Source organism: Brachyistius frenatus, unplaced genomic scaffold (assembly GCF_029030835.1).
Source record: "Brachyistius frenatus isolate BFR_SWC_R1_liver_20210118 unplaced genomic scaffold, ASM2903083v1 Contig_2, whole genome shotgun sequence".
NCBI classification, from domain to species: Eukaryota; Metazoa; Chordata; class Actinopteri; family Embiotocidae; genus Brachyistius; species Brachyistius frenatus.
Window position 1 is genome coordinate 2682906 of NW_027210601.1, and position 18080 is coordinate 2700985.

Sequence of the window (18080 nt, forward strand, 5' to 3'; positions counted from 1 at the left end):
TTTCATGCTTTGCAGGGAGGCAAATCACTACCAAGAAAAAAGATTTGTGAAGTTGAGTAATGAGAAAACAAACACATTTGACAGGGGCCAGAATATGATTGTGACCTCTTTAAAAATAGGAAATTGTCTCAGCAGCTTAAATTTAGATTTGCCTACTCTGTCTTCAGTATTGCCCCTCTGCTTTCTCTCCTCTCCATAATCAGTTCTTGTGCTGTAATTCTGCTGCAAGGCATAAGCAAAAGGAGATTTACATCATCCATTTGTTGAGCACCGCTCTCATTTTGTGAGGTCACCAGGAGAGCAGACTGGCTCCTGTGCAAATGGTGCTTTACTGTACGTGCCGTTTTCACTGCATCTTGTGTTTGTTAGCACATGATATCACGTGATATGCACCATTTTCTCGTGGCTTCTGAATAATTTTGGCTTGGTAGAACATTTTGTGCTAATTTATGCTCCCAACAAAAGTCATTGGTTCAATGTGCAGTATGTGCAGTCGGCTAATAATGATTCAAAAACATCTAATGTTGGAGACAATTTTCTAGTTTCCAGGCTCAGTGGCCCCTCGTTCTTTGTATTTCTTTCATGTGTTGAGCTGCAGATAGTTCCAATCAATTAGCAGGAAGACGGGTATGTGGACAGACAGAATGGAAATGGCGGTACTTGCCTTGTATTTGCTCATATACACACATTTTAATACCACAATATGCATTCACATTATAAAGAAAAGACAAAAACGTATATCTGCGCTCCAGCTTCCTAATATTACCCAACCTCAAGGTATATGTAGCAGGACTTGCCAGTGACCCACATACTACTGCAAATACCCACAGAAGCACATAAATATGCTGTGCACGCAGCAATAAAGGAGAAAAGACAACTGCATGTTTCCTAATATCCACTGTATAAGTATACAGCCTCTGTCCAAATCAGACTTTAACAAATCTAATCAATGTCACAATGATTGTATGCAGACGCCATGTTTGTCTGTGTGTGTGCGTGTTTATGTCAAAGACAGAATCCCAATGCTAATCAGATCCTAAAGCTGTTGATGATTGCCCACCCCATCTCTAACACACACACAGCCTCTAATTCTCAGCTCAACCCCCACCCGATGTTAAATCCAGTATCAATTAGCACCTTGCAGGCTAATAGCGAGATCCTGCTTGTCTCTTAATTGAAAGCTGTTGCTATAGAAACAGCAAGTGCTAATCCTAAAGATGGGAAAAGAAGAGAAGGTCTTTAAAACGGAAAAGAGAAGTGAAAGAACATCTTTGGACAGGCAGTAATGTCCTCTTAATGGCCCTCGGCAGTACATGAAATTATTATAATTATCAAGTGTGAGGCAGCAGAGAGGTTAACACCGAATTGTCTTAATCTCTTGTAGTTAATACTTTTATTAAGCTGGAGGATATTAAATACAAGGAAAGAAGTTTGATTAACTTGGTCATCTTTATAATAACCCTGCATGTCAATTTGGGATGTGATTGAGCTCATTCTTTTTTTTTTAATTGTGTATGCACAGTATACTTGTATATTTATTCACAAGCAGATGTTTTGTTTTTTGTGGCTGTATACTGCAAATTACTCTTACACATTGCATCTACTTGGACCCATCAGAAAAACAAATTAAATACATGAACGCAGCATCCAGAGGTTTTAAAGTTAAAATGGAAAACATACTCCAGCAAATTATTATTGCCATAATTTCTACCACTTCCAATAGTAGGCCTGCAACCAGCAATGTGCTCTGACTCCCCAGTGGAGGGTTTATGAAAAATTTCACAATATTATACTGTGCATCACGGAGAAAAGAGAAGGCTGAGGACACCAGTGAAAGTAAAAAAAAAAAAAAAAAGGCTTTTGTCTCTATGAAACCCTTATTGATTCCACAACTGGCATGTTGTCATTTGTATGGCATTGAAAGGTGACATTTTATTTGAAATACTGGAAAGGAGCAGTAATTAGAGACACCGTTTCTCAACTGAACAGTTGGAGCATGGATTATATCCCAGGCTGGAACCGGTCGATGTCTTTCAATTGCAACCTGTCAACGTATTGTGGAGCAAACACACTGAAATGCCACCTGCGCCCTCACTGGAGAAACATCGGCTTCAAGTCTGTCTACTGTTATGCAATGCCTTGTCGTTTGTATGCAGGTGTGGACACAATAGAAAAAGCATCCTGCAGAGTCTATCAGAAAGGCCTGGAGTTTTGAATCACAAAGTCTTCATCAGGAGATTGAGTTTGTCTGTAGATATATAAAATGTTTACTAAACTGCTCAGGAAGAGGACAATTAGACAAACTCAATCTGCTGATTGTGCATTCTTTTTGTAGTCTTGCTTTTTCTAATTCCTTTATATTATGATGTGTATTGGTAATTTTGAACATAGTATGAGTTTATAACTATTAGGTATATTCAAAAGAAGCGCTCAACAATCAGCACAGATTTTCATACAACCTCAACAGAAACTGTTTGTGTGCTGTGCCGTGCTGCTTTTCTTACAAAACTGTGCTGGATTCAAATCGTTACCGGGGAATGAAACTTCAGCTCTGGAGATTAGTACATCCATTGTTTTCAGCTGTGGCACAGCATGTCCTTCAGCTCAAATGATACCCTTGTCTTCCAGAGCGTAACAGATCCGAAAGCAAGTCTCCGACACCCTTAAACTGCTGGCTTGTCTGTGTCTGATGGCACGATTTCTCTTGAATGGCAAGCAATCACAAAAACTCAGGGAGCAGGCATGATGAGCAGGGCTGTTCAGGTTAATATTAGTTGGTCTCCCGCTGACCTGAAATAAGCACTTACACATACCTCTACAAACACACTGTTTAATATCTCTCTCTCCTTGTCACTCTCACACCTTATGCTTTTATGCACTTTACCTCCTGATTAAGGTTGACAAAGAACAGTTCACTATAACATGGAGAAAGGGCCTCCCTCCCTCTGTGGCTTCTTTACCTTTGAATGGCAAAAAGCCAGATGTGGTGGGTTACAGCTGTGTTTGTGCGTCATCACTAAATGCCACCATTCTCTTGAGAGTGGTTTTCCAGGGGGTATTACAACATTCAGACGGTGTGCTAACCCCAGGGGTTGACTTGACTGGAGGGAGGCTAATGACTATCTTTTGTACTGATAGAATACAAAGGGCTTTCAAATTGAAGGACATTGGCCAGAAACAGTTGTGAATACAGCGAAATTATATAAGAAAGAAACTCATGGGAAAAGTATTGACAACTATTAAAAAGACTGACATTTTCAACCACTTTTCACAAGTAGGTCTCAGAATTAGTATTTTGTGAAATATCACATCTACAACATGAATTGATCATATTTTGTAACATACTACGGATGCACATTGCTGTCAAGTATCACATTATAACCGGAAAAGTTTATTGCTTTGACAAAAGGTTTTTCACATGGCAATATCAATGATCAAGTTATCATTTTAAACGTTTTATGCTAGAAGAAGAATTTATCATGTTTATCATGATAGATAGTACCTGATAAGTTTGTATGTTGTAATAACGTGAAAAGGTTTTTACATCATTATGTGATACTGAACCGTTTCTCTTTTTCTTGTGTGGCAGCAATACAGTTCCATAGTAGGCTACAAAATGTTCTTCATTCATTAATTCAGGCCATTGTCATGTCAACATTTTAATTGTACAGTACTTTCCTCATTGCTAACCAGTAAGTGTGAACCTAAGATGGTAAAAATGTTTGCTAAAAAATCTCTACGATATCATTAACAATTTGAGCATGCCAAGATTGGCATTTAGCTCAGATCACCTCTGACTCTGTATAAATTCAAGTTAAAAGAGCTGCTAACATGGAAGTAGAATATTTGTTTCTTGTTTCTCACTCTGTGATTGTAAAACCCTTCACAAGCTGTGAGTGAACGCAGCAAACAGCTGGGAGGAAAGTGACATTGTTTCAAAAGAACATTTGGCAGGGTGTTTTTTGAATTCGCCCCTCTTATTGCAGTCACCTAAATGAGTCAATTCCCTTTTTAATTACCCCTGAGCTGCCTATGAACCCGGCACGTAACGTCTGCCTTTGCCAAAAGACCTCGTATGTTCAGAACACAAAGAATCTGGACCCCTTTATCAATCCTGATGGTCACCATGGCAACAGTGGCAGCATCCAGGCAAGCTCATGAGAGCCATTAGCAGCAAGGAGTTTCAGCAGCAGCACACCCTGAGAAATAGATCAGCTGAAAGCACATAAAGGAAACCAAGAAGTCTAAACACATTTAAAGAAACAAGCGGAGTCTGTTCTTACAAAATATTATGGCTTCTTGAATTGCAGTTCTCATGCCATTATAATCAGGTAGTCTCATTGAGAAGGAGATCTGTCACATTCAGTATGTCGGCACAGCACAGCAAAGGCCAAACAACCACCAAGAAGGAATAAAAACAGTTACAAGCATCATAAAAACATCAAATAATGAATGCAAGTGATGTGAAAGAATCTAGCTTAAGGGGAGTTTGCACTATAAAAGGTGCGTAGTCCCAGTTCTGCCAAGGTTAGTGGGGACTTGAGGGAAATAGCGAGTCAGGGGATCTTGTAGTTGCATGAGTTTAGTGTGAGGTTGTTGGGAAGCTTTCATTGTAGCTCTTTATAGATGAATACAATGGGATGGTATTAATATTCACTAAATCTCCTATTTACTGTATGTCTCATTATTGGGCTCCACAAGATGGGCTTTTAGGAAAATATTGTATTAGTCATTTTACTATTTTATACTAAAGTAACTCCATGCCAACACAGTGCTATTACCTCAGCAATATGTGTTGAAATCCTGAACAAAAGGTTCAATTGCAGAGGTGTATCAACATAGTTTTCCCCAGAGGTATGAATGAATTTCTGATGGGAGTGCTATTTCATGAAATTACTGGTGCTCTGGTAAAAGGAAGCAGATTACAAGCATTATGCATGACCTTCAAACATGTCGATTTTTTTTTTTTTTCTAAAAGGCTGTTACATTGTTAGATAGAGACATGCAAATGTAATGTGAGTTCACATTAAATGTTATGCAAATAATAATCGTAAACAATGAAAGGATATTATGGCAAAAAAAATGTAATGAGTGTGGAGCACAGGTTATGAAAAGAGATTGTCGTTCAAGAACATTGTGCCACATCTTGTCGTCTGCATGACCTTACTTTGTCTTTGCTCGGGTTAGTGCTGTTGCCAGGATACGATTTCCTATGGCAACACTTGAGCCGGCGAGGTGAACAGCTCTGAAAGGATCCAGGTAACTGGCAGCTATGCAAACTGTCGACCGGAAGTCTATACATGGCCTTAGAAAAACGCAGATGGATGCACTCAAAAACAGACATCAAAGTTCAGTCTGTCTCAGTGCAGTGGCTGTTTTTTTTTCTCCCAAACACAAAATAAATTCAAATTGACCTGTACTTGTTGGCAATCTTTATTTAAAAGGTGTGCAAATAGAAGTTATTCATGCCTTATTCGTGGTTGCAGAACGAATATGTCCATCTCTTTTATCACTCATATTTTTCATCTGAAGCATTTGTCATGTTATTTTTTTCTCATATTTGTCGCAGCTGAGTTATGTGACAAATGCACGACAATTTTCCCCCTCAGTGAATATTGGAGCCTTCTGTCCAGCACTGCACTGCAACATTCATGGTTCTACAGGAAACTCAATTTCTATGCTCATTTGAAACAAAATGAGAGCAGCACTCTCTGTAGTCCATTACAAGAGAAGATGGCTTTGCTTTATATGAATGTTTCGTTCTCTGTATATGCACTGTTATACTGGAACAAGCTGCAGAACAGTCATAAGCTTTAGACACTCCTTCTTCTGGGAGACCTCAAGCTTTACTCATCGCTCATAATTTATAATAATGTCACTGAATGTTTGAATTAGTAAATGCAGCATATGTGGGTGTTTGTGTCTGTGACGGTTGTCTAGTGTGAATTCATTTCCTTGTTGTGATATTGTTACTCCTTTTGCAAAAGAGATTTTAATCGCAATGAGATTTACAGAATAAATTAAGTATAACTAACAATCTAACAGCAGCTTGTTCCATATTCATTACAGCAGATACAGTCCATTTGTATGAGTGCATACTGCCACCATTTGTTGCAACACTGTCACTACCTCAGTGGTGCAGTTTCCTCCTGCTGATGTGGGAGTGTAGAAAGTAATGTCCAAGATCTGTCTCTAAAATGTCTTACTTAACCTAGAAAACACAGCTTCAGAAAAACACAGTACACATATGTTATTATTGATGCTGTTCATACTCTGTTGCACAATCGCTGCGTTGTATTTCAGCCTTCACACCTTCCGCTTCTGCCCTTTGTAATTACAGATACAGACCGGGGATGCTGCACAGAACGCAGGGGCCCAACAGGTTTCCATGCTTTTCTTTTCACAGATGCTTCCACATCCTCATGGTCATTGCTGAGCTAAACAGCTTGAAAGGATGCAGCGCATCATCACAACAGCACCACGCCCACGCTTTCTCACTAACCCTCAACTCTGCAGGAATTAGAGAATGGAAGGGGAGTTTCAGGGATGGTGAGCTCATGCTATACACTGCAGTGGGATGAGCATTGTCGGACAGAGGGCAGCTCTTCATCAATGGGATTACATTATGACTCATATGTACTGAACACCCACCACCTCTCCTTATTGTGCAAAGCTTGCTCTTTGTGCCGCGGAGTGCGTCTCATCCAGCAGTTGAGAGATGAGCACTCTTCTTCTGTCATTTGTATTGTCGCAAGACTTGAGTAAAACTGCATCAGACACGGGTACAAATCTGTGACACATAATGGTAATTTGAATATTTTTCCAATTATCTTTGTAAGAAGGAGACCAGATGAGAATAAATGATGGCTTCAATCCCCCAATAATCTTGAACCAAAATCATTGGTTGAAATGGTGAATGAATTTTCAATGCAAGACAATTTTCTAGTTTCACATGCTGAAATGGGAATGCAAGTTCAGTTCAGTTCAGCTTAGAGCTTTGAACTGCAGGATATATAATCATAAACACACTCACATCACTGTCTGAAATACTGTCTTTAGTAATATAGTAGTCATAAACTGTTAGATGTGATGTTGCATGGAAATAAAAAAAATATGTATTGTATTGTTTTAATTGTAATGGTTTTGTGATAATTTCCTAGAAGTTTCCTCGTGACAGAATTGGTCCTGATTGAAGGGAAATGTAGACTCAGAATCATAGTTATCTGCATAATTGTAACAACAGGTTAGCTTTTAGCTTAACATAAGAATTCAAGAAATTATAAATAAGCTATATGTATTAAGTTTCTATGGAAAAAGTGAAAGTTTAATGTCGCAGTTCTTTCAAGAAAATAACATTTCTGTACAAGTGGTGCAATAGTTATTTACAAGAACCTTCCTCGAATTTCTATAGGAAATTAAAAAGGTTATTTTTCACAGTACAGTATGCCACACTGCTAACAAAATTACATCTAATCCAGAAGCTCCTTTACTTGAAGTATAAAAGTATAGTAAAGTCAAACTAATTTGGTCCCTCTGACTGATATGGCATCATTCAATTATTAATGGTGAAGCATCATGTTACTGTTGGGGTTGGACGACTTTGATTTACTTTATATACAATTTTATATACAGGGACAGCAGATAAATCTGAGGGGTCATCAGATGATTACTGAAAGAGAAACGAGGAAAAAAAATCTCATCTTTGATTTGTGGTGAGATATTAGACCATTTGAACGTTTATGAAAATGAAACCATGTGGTTTAGAGGGAAAAATCTCTATTTTGTGGAGCTGTTAACAACTCACACACATCTGAAATGTAATCCTGTTCGGAAAGGAAGATTGGAGACCAGTGGTTTAATCTTTAACATTGTGTTGTAGTTTAAAAGCTTGTTACATTATCCATTGTGTCAAAACTTTTTTTTTTTTTTTTCAACAATTTTACTTACGTAAACATACCTGAATAAATGTACTTCACTTTCCACCAGTGCGGATAACATGCAGCTCTCACCCCTCACCAGATGGGGGCAGCAAGGAGCCCACATGTGCCACGGATAGTTGTCTCTCCACGCCCATATTTACTACAAATTTCCGCATTTTGAGCGAGGAAGAAGAGGACACTGAAGTTTTCAGTCTGCTGCAGTTGCTTTTAATAATATCTGAGCGGTAATGGAAAAGCTTCTTCTGAGAGCAAACCTGAGGAGGTGCATCGCCTCTCAGATCAGAATGGCATCTGATCAGGTAAACTGCGCTGGATTGGTGACAGCTGTTTTTTTTTGTTTTGTTTTTTTTATGTTAGCATTAGCTCGCTAAAAACTGCCATACTAATGATGGTCGGCTGAAGCCGGCTGGTTGGTAACTTCTGATCCAGTCAAGGATCATCTTATCATGCGGGCTCGTTGATGATTCGTTAAACATATGTGCAGTTGGTAATCAAATAATCATATTGCATATGGCTCCAAAGTAAATGACAAGCAATGAAATGAACCTATCATTTTACCCCAAAAAACTTTAATGAACTATGCATAATCACTTTTCTAAATATATCTGTCAATTAACTTGTATACTTCGCAAACAGACAACCCCCATCAATTGATGTATTGTTGCCAAATGACCGTGTCTTTAGAGAGAAATAAGATGGATTATTGATCCTATTATAGGTTTTTAAAATGTGAAAATACAGCTGCAAGAGGAAGTAAAAGAATCCTTTGAAATTATCAGCATTTATATTAAATTTGCTTCTAAAATGTGCCCAGATTTTTGTCTTAATCCCAATTTGCTGTCCATAAGAAACATGCTTCACAAAAAGGTGAGCTCAGAAGGCTTATTATCAAGAATTGTTTATTTGCATAAAGATAGATAGTGTCACCCATTAATCTCAGATAGTTTAGGTATTTATCAAACTACAGGAGACAAATTGTTTATACATGGAGGTGATCTCCCTGTTGAATGACCTCAACAGCCATTCACGCCAGATGTAATTCAAATCCAATGACCAGGAGGAATCAATCTTCTTTTGTTAATTGAAACCATTAACTCACAGCCTGGACGTGGGCGGTGCAATTAAACGACCCATTTCTGATTCACTTTAAGAGATGATTCGTGAAGAACAGCCACACAACGCAGGTTGACCCTTTGGAACACAAAATCAATGTGGGTGTAAACCTGGTTGGCTCCTTGGTGTGAAAAGGGTATAAGAGTATGAAGTAGTTCTCTACGCCTGAATGATCCAAAATCCCCCCAGAAACTTGTGCAGCTCTGATGTGTTGCTGCTGGAAACACTTGTACGAGGTTCCTGCCGCCGAAGGAGATTTGACCAGTTGTTAAATCCAAAATTTCACTTCTTTTCCCCACCGGTGCTGTGATTGCGTTCAATAAAAACGTGTTATAGTTTGTGTGTTATTAGCTTAAGTCCATGATATTTGTCTATAGCCTACTTGAAAAAATGTCCCCTCGGGGATTAATAAAGTAACTACCTAACCTTGTGGCTCAGATCAGGTCATGCAGAAAACCAAACGGCTCTCGAGCGTAACACTGTACCAGAAATGTTGTTTACAAATGTGTTACATTGTTGGATATAAAGGTAACAAATTATTTTAATGTGAACCTCCTTAACTTCACAAACATGAGTGGGTCTTCTTTTTAAAATATTGCAAAGAAAAGGAGATGGTTATGGAATAAAAGCTACTGTTCATTGTGATTCTTTTTCTCGTATGAAAGTTGTAACAAAGTACAATTTTGCCTTTTTTTTTTTGTATTGCAGCTCGGGGAGTTGGGCAAAGGAGCAGGGAAAGGTGGAGGAGGAGGAGGCTCGGTGAGGGAGGCAGGAGGTGCATTTGGAAAGAAGGGAGTGGCAGAGGAAGAGCGGTACTTCAGGTGAAAATCAGGATGATATAATTAATCCCACTGTTGAATTCTCATACCTGTATCAATGGTTTTCGATGATGTTTTTTTTTTTTTTAACCTGATTTGTCTTTATTTTGTTTCCCCCCCTGCAGGCAGAAGGAGAAGGAGCATCTGGAGGCACTGAGGAAGCATCACGCAGAAGAGATTGAGCACCACAAAAAAGAGATTGAGCGCCTACAGAAGGAGATCGACCGCCACAAGGGCAAAATCAGAAAGCTCAAACATGATGACTGAAGCTCAGAGGCGTGTCGTCACTTCTCTTCCCGAGAGAGTCCAGCCATGTTAATAACAATAAAATAATGATATAGCTATAGATTGATTGTTTGCTGGTCAAGGCAGGTCTGTATGGGATGTCATACTGACATCATCAAAAGTACAACAAAAAAAAAAATCAAACAATAAAGTGATTAATTGTTTTTCTATCCTTGAAAGCTTTAGAATATGTGTGAGTCATTGTTCATCCCTCTCCTTTATTGTCACTTGTTCATTCAGTGCGCTTTTTGAATTGTGTTGGCACCGAGAAAAAAAAAAAAAAAAAAGAGGCCGATCCGGTTTGCTGTCATTGGTTTAAAGTCCTGCCAGTCACGAGTTCACTCGCTGTGGTTGGACAGTTGACGATAAAGCGCTGGACTCCTTCCCTGCGCCTCCCGCTTTGTTTTTAAAAAAAAAAATTCATAGCCACTTAGCTGCATTTAAACTATCTCCCCTCTATGTGTTGCTATTAAATCGTTGCCACTTCGACCCTTGAGCCGGGTAACGGCGTTTCCTTCTTTACCGCACAACGAGAAGACGGCTGTCAAAAAAAACAAAAAACACCCACCCCATTCCCGCTTCGCGAGTTTTCGTTAACATCTCGCGATGGTTGCGGAGCGGTGGCGTTGTTCGGGCGAGCCGACGACGAGACCGTAGCCGTCTGGAAATTTGTCTCGTGGGTTAGACTCAAACGTTTTCTGCGTGTTAGACAATTTTGTACGCCGGACGAGTCGAATCGTTTCACATTTTAACACACACCGCAGTTAGTTTGCCGAATTAGACTGGTAAGTGTCGCTAACTATCTGTTCGCACCTTGTAGGGAGCGTGTGTTTGATTTGTGAACGGGTGTCTCTCAGCACGGCGAGGCCTAAAGTATAAGCTCGTTTAGCTAACCAGAAAGCCAACCATTATTTTTATTTTTTTTTACTGTTTGCTCGAGAATGAGAAGGGAAAAAAAAGACTCGGAAGATCTAGCTCGTTATAAAAAAAAAAAATAACAATACGGTAAATATCGGCGCATATGAATTAAAAAAAAAAAAATGTAATTCATCTCGCTTGGTAGCAGGCTGCATGTGAAGGGGGCGGGACTGGCTGTCGGTCTTGAAGTGACCGGGTTGTGTTACCGAACAAAATGCATCAACATTTCCACATCGATTTGTGTTTTTGTTTTTATTATTATCAAACAAGGATTTGTAATAATTGCAACTCCCAACAGGATGTTAATCCGACCTCCACAACTGGCCTGTGTTAGTTATTTGTTCATGGCTGTAATATCACACAGGATACTAACTACAAGTCGAGATGTCCATTCATTTGACAGCGAAAATAACAGGTTGTCATCGTTAAAAGGAACAATGTCATTTATGGTAGTGAAATTCTCGATTATGAGATCAATTCTTTAAAAAAAAAAAAAAAAGAAGTGTATCGTTGATAATAAACTTTATTTTTTTGAGCACCTTTCACAGTTTCTTTTTTTGTTTTTTTTAATAGGTTTCGGGCGGGCTTAGGTGCTGTGGTAGTGGCGAGGGGTTGTGGGCAGTTATTTGACTAAAAACGACACATTTCCACGTAATTTTGGACTATAATCATTATGATATTGATTTTTAAAAAAGCTGTGTGTGCCATAAAATGAGTTATAGTGATTTAGGTGCAATGAAAACACACTTTGGGATGCTGCAGCCAAGTGATATAATGGTGGGGAAAAACCCTGTTACATTGCATAAAAATGCTTTTTAAGTCAAATTAAAAACTAACAAATTAGCAATAATAAGAAAAACTACCTTGGGTGGAAAGAAACCGTTGTAAAGGTAAAAACATATCAAATAAAAACAGTAGTCTGAAAAAATAACTTGATGTTACAAAACTTTGGTGCATAAAAAAAAGGGATGCTTCACCATACTTTTTAAAAAAAAATAATATTTAGCAAGCCTGCACTATTCGACCATGATAAAAAAAAAAGTCAAATTGTTATGAAGGTGCTGAAGTAAAAAGAGTAAAAGAAGTTTAAAATCAATCCTCTGCACCTCAGGCGGCCGGTGCAACGATGCTAAAAATGGGATCTCTTTTCCTGCCTCTTGTTAAAATCCCAGGTGCTGAATTTTGTTCAATTAGTCGTCTTTCTCGGTTGGTGTATCACAGGAGAATGGCTGCCGCTGAGGTGAACGGTAGTTCTGCCCCGGCGAAGGAGGAAGAGGAGCCCATGGACGTGACCGCAGCGCACACGGAGAACTACCAGACGCTCATCGATGCCGGGCTGCCCCAGAAAGTTGCTGAGAGCCTAGATAACATCTTCCAGACAGGTGGGAGGATTGTTGTTGTTTTGACTCCAAAAAAAAAAAACTCTTCAGTATAATTTTATCATGCCGTTCTGGAAAAAAATAAAGCTGTCTGCTGTAGCTAAGCTTTGACAGCGACCCTTCCTTGTAACCGCAGGCTTGGTGGCATACGTTGACCTGGACGAAAGAGCTATCGATGCACTGCGGGAGTTCAACGAGGAGGGAGCGCTCACTGTGCTGCAGCAGTTCAAAGAGAGTGACCTGTCTCACGTACAGGTATCCACGGAGATGGATTACACTCCTTTTTGTCCTTGAGAGGAGTTTTATGTTAATGTAGATCGAAGGCACGTACTAAAATCTCAATTTATTTATTTTTTTATTATTTTTTTTTAATGTAGAACAAAAGTGCTTTCCTTTGTGGAGTCATGAAGACCTACAGACAGCGAGAAAAACAAGGAAGTAAAGTACAAGAATCCACCAAGGGCCCAGATGAGGCAAAAATAAAGGTAAAAAAAAAAAAAGTATTTTCCGTAGAAGGTCAGAAAGAGGGTCATATAAACACGCCTCCGCAGCTCAGTCAATGCGTGTTTTTGTGTGTGTTTTTCAGGCCCTGCTGGAGCGGACGGGATACACTCTGGATGTCACTACAGGGCAGAGAAAATACGGGGGTCCCCCACCTGAGGACGTGTTCAAAGGCACACAGCCGGGGATTGGAACTGAGGTAGCGAAGCGATCGATAGATATTGACGAAACCTGTCCGTCAGGAGTTTCACGGCTCTGTTTTAATTCGATTTGATAATTGAATTTGAAGCATTACGCCCGCGCCGCAGTGTCGCTCATAAAGAACCTTAACTATCTCGCCGCGTGTCGCGTTCGTCACACCCTCACCTACATTTCCCTCTTCCTCGTCAGGTGTTTGTTGGAAAGATCCCGAGGGATTTGTATGAAGATGAGCTGGTGCCGCTCTTCGAGTCTGCGGGTCCCATCTGGGACCTCAGGTTAATGATGGACCCCCTGTCTGGTCAGAATAGAGGCTATGCCTTCATCACATACTGCAATAAGGACGATGCACAAAAGGCTGTGAAGCTTGTGAGTAGTATCGCAGCGGGGTGGAAAAACGATGTCAATCCACATTTAAACAACTCAAAGAGGATTTATTCTACAACTATTTTACGTCCAGATGCTTTGGGAAATAGATGTATGACGGGGGATTAACTTTAAAGACGATTCATTCTTGAAACTGTTGCTTTTATTTACTTTCCGTTTCACTCAGTGGTTAACCTCTCTTGTTTTCTTTTCAGTGTGATAACCATGAAATCCGCCCCGGCAAGTACTTGGGAGTGTGTATATCTGTTGCAAACAATCGCCTGTTCGTCGGATCAATTCCAAAGAACAAGACAAGAGAAAGTATATTGGAAGACTTCGGCAAAGTCACAGGTTAGTTTTGAGTTCACAGGCGTGCATTTAGTGTCAGAAACTCACTAACATAAACCGTCGGTTATGAAAGGTGCGACAGCTGTTCGGATGTTGTTTTACCTTACAGAGGGTCTCCAGGAGGTGATATTGTACCACCAGCCAGATGACAAGAAGAAGAACCGGGGCTTCTGTTTCCTCGAGTACGAGGATCACAAGTCTGCAGCACAGGCTCGCCGCCGCCTCATGAGCGGCAAGGTCAAAGTGTGGGGGAACCCGGTCACTGTGGAGTGGGCCGACCCCGTGGCTGAACCCGACCCGGAGGTCATGGCCAAGGTTAGCGGTTGCCAGGTCTTTTAAAACGCACCAGACGCGCCGTTTTCTGCGGGGTGACAAATATCCTGCTTTTCTGCGATCACAGGTCAAGGTGCTCTTTGTGAGGAAGCTGGCCACAGCGGTGACTGAAGAGCTGCTTGAAAAGACTTTCTCTCAGTTTGGAAAGCTGGAACGAGTGAAGAAGTTGAAAGACTACGCTTTTGTTCATTTCGAGGAAAGGGATGCTGCCGTCAAGGTGGGGTTGTTCACACTTCGTTCAAGACGTGTTACTACACGAGTGAAGTTTCTGTGCATGCTAACGGCTGGTTTGGTTTGCTCAGGCAATGGATGAGATGAACGGGAAGGAGCTGGGAGGGGAGGAAATTGAGATCGTCCTGGCAAAGCCCCCAGACAAGAAGAGGAAAGAGCGCCAAGCAGCTCGGCAGACCACCAGGAATGCGGGGTGAGTCAGGCGACTGGTCAGCTACCTGATTTATTCCCACGTAAGGGATCGAATGCATGAAACACTATCCTCTCCGCTGCAGGTATGACGACTACTACTACTACCCTCCTCCGCGCATGCCGCCACCGGGCCGCGGCAGGGGCCGCGGAGGCCGCGGGGGCTATGCCTATCCACCAGATTACTATGGCTATGAGGACTACTATGACGACTACTATGGCTACGATTATCATGACTACCGTGGCGGCTATGAAGACCCTTACTACGGCTACGAAGACGTGTACAGCATGAGGGGCCGCGGTTCCCGTCCTAGCAGGGGAGGGCCTCCTCCACCGAGGTCTCGCGGAGCTCCGCCGGCACGAGGCCGGGGTGGCTACGCCCAAAGGGGGCCGCCCCTCGGCGGTCCGAGGGGAGGCCGAGGAGGGCGGGGAGCCCCTTTCCAGCCCCAGAGGGGCCGTGGTCCTCGCGGGGCCCGGGGCAACCGCGGCGGGAACGTCGGCGGAAAGAGGAAGGCAGACGTGTTTAACCAGCCTGACTCCAAGCGCCGCCAGACCAACAACCAGCAGAACTGGGGGTCCCAGCCCATCGCCCAGCAGCCCCTGCAGCAAGGGGCCGACTATTCCGGTAACTATGGTTACAGTAATGACACCATGGAGTTTTCACAGGATTCTTATGGGCAGCAGTGGAAGTAGATGCACCAAAAGGTATTACAAACAAAAAAAAGAGAAAAACAACAATAAAAAAGAAAAAAACAGGAGATTGGCCACAATTTTTTGATTGACTTTTTATTCTTCATCCCTCTTAAAAAAAAAAAATCTGTATATATCTCAGAAAAAAACGGACAGACCCCAGAATTGGCTCGAGGTGATTGGCTGGAAAGCCCTTTGGCAGAAGAAATGAACGTAACCGTTGTGGTGAATCATTTGCTCCTCCTACGGTTTACATTGGGACACGTGTCTTTAAAAAAAAAAAAAAAAACACACACAAAATACACTTTTACTGTTACTTTTTGTTCCCGGTTCTTTTAAAGCCAACAATGAACATTTCCAAAAAAAAACAACAAAAAAAAAACGTGGACATTCATTCTCAAAAGTCTGAGAGGACATTAAATAATGAATATTGCCTTGCAGGAAGTTTTTGTCCATGCCCCCCTCCTCCCCTCTCCTTCTTGTACTCCCTTTATTTGTGGTTTCTCATAGTTGCTTAGGGACTTGCTTGTAAATAAATGCATATGGTTAGAGCTTCATACTTCATTTTTTGCAATGGTGGAGAAAAGAATCCACAGGAAGGAAGAAAAACAAAGTTTTGTAATGTTCAAAGTGTATGCCTAGCATTTCTAGAGATAGACGAATTGTGTTTTTTTTTAAAACTGATACCATAACTTCCTATGTTTTCTTTAAACTTGCCCAGTAGGATTTGGTTTGGCTCACCTTAAGAGCCTTAGCAGTTTGTTCTCTGATGTTCTTTGTATTTATAACTTTTACGTTTGTTCCGTTTCAATAAAACTCAGCTGAGCATCAGTCAATTGTCAGATACTCAAATTCAGTGTCGTCATTCAGTATTTGATTTGATTTTTTGAACCTCAATTCTCTCATTTGGATGAAGATCTTCTTTCCCCAAGTCAAATTTTTTTTTCCCCTCAGAGGATAATCACAAATTGAGCAGTCACACAACGGGACAAGAGAACTTTGAAAGGCGTCTGGATGATGCAGAGTTCAAACAGGATTTTTTTTTTAACCCTTTATTCTCCAGTGCATGTCAGACTGCAGTCATTTCCTGCGCACACAGTTCATGTTGTGAATGTTACAGCGATACCAACAACAATTAAAGGAACCAAGCTGTAAATTTGACTTCTCGCCATTACTCAAGAGTGTTCCTGTCTGTCCAGTCTGTGCGCACAGGTGTGCAGTTTATGCTTTAGTAAACCTCAGCCTACCTTCAATAAATGTGGTTCTCTGCCATTCCAGATGAAGGGAAAGAAAGCCATTTACGCCTGTGAAAATTATGTGGATATTTATTGAGCTTGTATTGAAATATAACGCGTGTAAACGGCACATTTTATGACGATTTGTGCACATCTCTATGAGATGTAGTATTTACGATGCAGTGGAAACGCGTGATTTTCACGGCTGTAAATGTTTTGTGTCTTTGGACACCTTTTTAAATGTTCTTTTTTTTTTTTTTTTTTTTTTTAAGACGGGGCTGACACCTACTTACTGAAGCTTATACTCTGTACACCTTCACACAAACTTGAGAGACAAGGACAGTTTTGTTTATTGGTCCTCAGTCAGAGCGACATTTTTGACTTGGACTGGATTTGTTCTTGTATGAGTTGTCTCCACATGAATTTTTTTTTTTTTATTTCCAAAAATCCGCTCATCAACCATCTTTTCTCTCCTTTTGAAGACACCAAGGATCTGACCATCCAAAGGGTTAAAATTCCTTTGGAGAAAAAAAAAAAAAAAGTGACTTTGGCAATCGGCAAATTTTTGTTCACAGTAGAAAATTGTTTTTAGCTTCTTGCCTTTTTGGTGCCATGATATCATTGTATTTTGTTTCATATGTCTGTCCTCTTATTCCAACCTACCTAGGTGGAGAAGCATTGAGAGCGGCACCGCTAGAATGAGGAACTCACCTGAACGGTACTCAAGGGTGAGCTAGCCTTGCACAGAGTACTGTCTCCTCTCCTGTAGCTCATTGTAATCACTGGAGAAACACTAGCCGTAATCATACCTTGCTTTTTTTTTTTTTTAATTTATTGCTTCCTCACTAATTTACTGTCCTATGAATCAACCTTTTATGTATTTATTTATTTGGGGAGGAGTGGGATTTTTTCTTTTCCAGGTATTAAAGAAGACAAGTCACTAAAGTTGACTGAACAATCATGGGAATATTAATTGTTATCGGGCTGTTTCGTGGGCTGACAGAACATATGAATTGTGCATATTTCCTTCAAAGACATTGTGCATATTTTGTCATCTAAAGCCAAAGAAGTGATGCACAGCTTTAAGGGGTCTAATTCCCGTTTCTTTAATCTGGAATAAAGAGCCAGGATTTGGTAAGCGCTATAAATGTAAAAACCACGCCAACACCTGCTGCCCGTCTTGGCTTACTGCACCTCAGCTGTCTGCACACACATTCAGTGAATGGGAGGGAGGGAGGGAGGGAGGGAGGACGGGTGGGGTGGGGGAGAAATGGACATTTCACCTCCTGTGCCGCTAGAGGAAGCAGCTCCACACCAGCACGCCCAAGTGTTTGTTTTCTTTAATCCAACGATGCATATATTGACCGTTTTCTGAGCTGAATACTTGTTAATTAGTAGGTTGACATTAACTAGAGGAGCTTGCTTTTTTAAAAAAAAAAAAAAAAAATTCATTGTGAAAGCAGCGGGGATGCTGAATTTATATGTTTGTGAAATTGGCTGATGTTGGAACAATGGCTGCACCTCAAAACCGATGTC

At 40.7% G+C, this 18080-nt stretch overlaps 2 protein-coding genes across 3 annotated transcripts; both read left to right on the plus strand.

Moving 5' to 3' along the window:
* The first annotated feature begins 8085 nt into the window (after positions 1 to 8085).
* Positions 8086 to 10335, plus strand: LOC138621740 (ATPase inhibitor A, mitochondrial-like). The gene is made up of 3 exons (XM_069699989.1): positions 8086 to 8239; positions 9762 to 9874; positions 9997 to 10335. The coding sequence occupies exons 1-3, from the start codon at positions 8168 to 8170 to the stop codon at positions 10136 to 10138; spliced, it is 327 nt and encodes a 108-aa protein (XP_069556090.1). The 5' UTR covers positions 8086 to 8167; the 3' UTR covers positions 10139 to 10335.
* A 429-nt stretch (positions 10336 to 10764) lies between these two features.
* On the plus strand, positions 10765 to 17767 carry LOC138617686 (heterogeneous nuclear ribonucleoprotein R). 2 transcript variants are annotated; one of them, XM_069692894.1, is made up of 12 exons: positions 10765 to 10941; positions 12296 to 12456; positions 12590 to 12708; positions 12831 to 12938; positions 13040 to 13153; positions 13345 to 13521; positions 13734 to 13869; positions 13976 to 14181; positions 14267 to 14416; positions 14502 to 14623; positions 14706 to 15244; positions 17212 to 17767. In XM_069692894.1, exons 2-12 carry the CDS (start codon positions 12300 to 12302, stop codon positions 17244 to 17246), a joined length of 1863 nt encoding a protein of 620 aa, XP_069548995.1. In that variant the 5' UTR covers positions 10765 to 10941; positions 12296 to 12299; the 3' UTR covers positions 17247 to 17767. The 2 variants fall into 2 exon arrangements, with proteins under 2 accessions (XP_069548995.1, XP_069548986.1); XM_069692885.1 differs by lacking the exon at positions 17212 to 17767 and having other exon boundaries at positions 10766 to 10941; positions 14706 to 16151.
* Positions 17768 to 18080: the final 313 nt, after the last annotated feature.

Coding starts and splice junctions, on each gene's coding strand:
- LOC138621740 (XM_069699989.1), top strand. CDS start 8,168: ATGGAAAAGCTTCTTCTGAGAGCAAACCTGAGGAGGTGCATCGCCTCT. Junction 8,240..9,761: donor TCAGAATGGCATCTGATCAG/GTAAACTGCGCT, acceptor TTTGTATTGCAG/CTCGGGGAGTTGGGCAAAGG. Junction 9,875..9,996: donor GAGGAAGAGCGGTACTTCAG/GTGAAAATCAGG, acceptor CCCCCCCTGCAG/GCAGAAGGAGAAGGAGCATC.
- LOC138617686 (XM_069692885.1), top strand. CDS start 12,300: ATGGCTGCCGCTGAGGTGAACGGTAGTTCTGCCCCGGCGAAGGAGGAA. Junction 12,709..12,830: donor GTGACCTGTCTCACGTACAG/GTATCCACGGAG, acceptor TTTTTAATGTAG/AACAAAAGTGCTTTCCTTTG. Junction 13,522..13,733: donor CACAAAAGGCTGTGAAGCTT/GTGAGTAGTATC, acceptor TTTTCTTTTCAG/TGTGATAACCATGAAATCCG.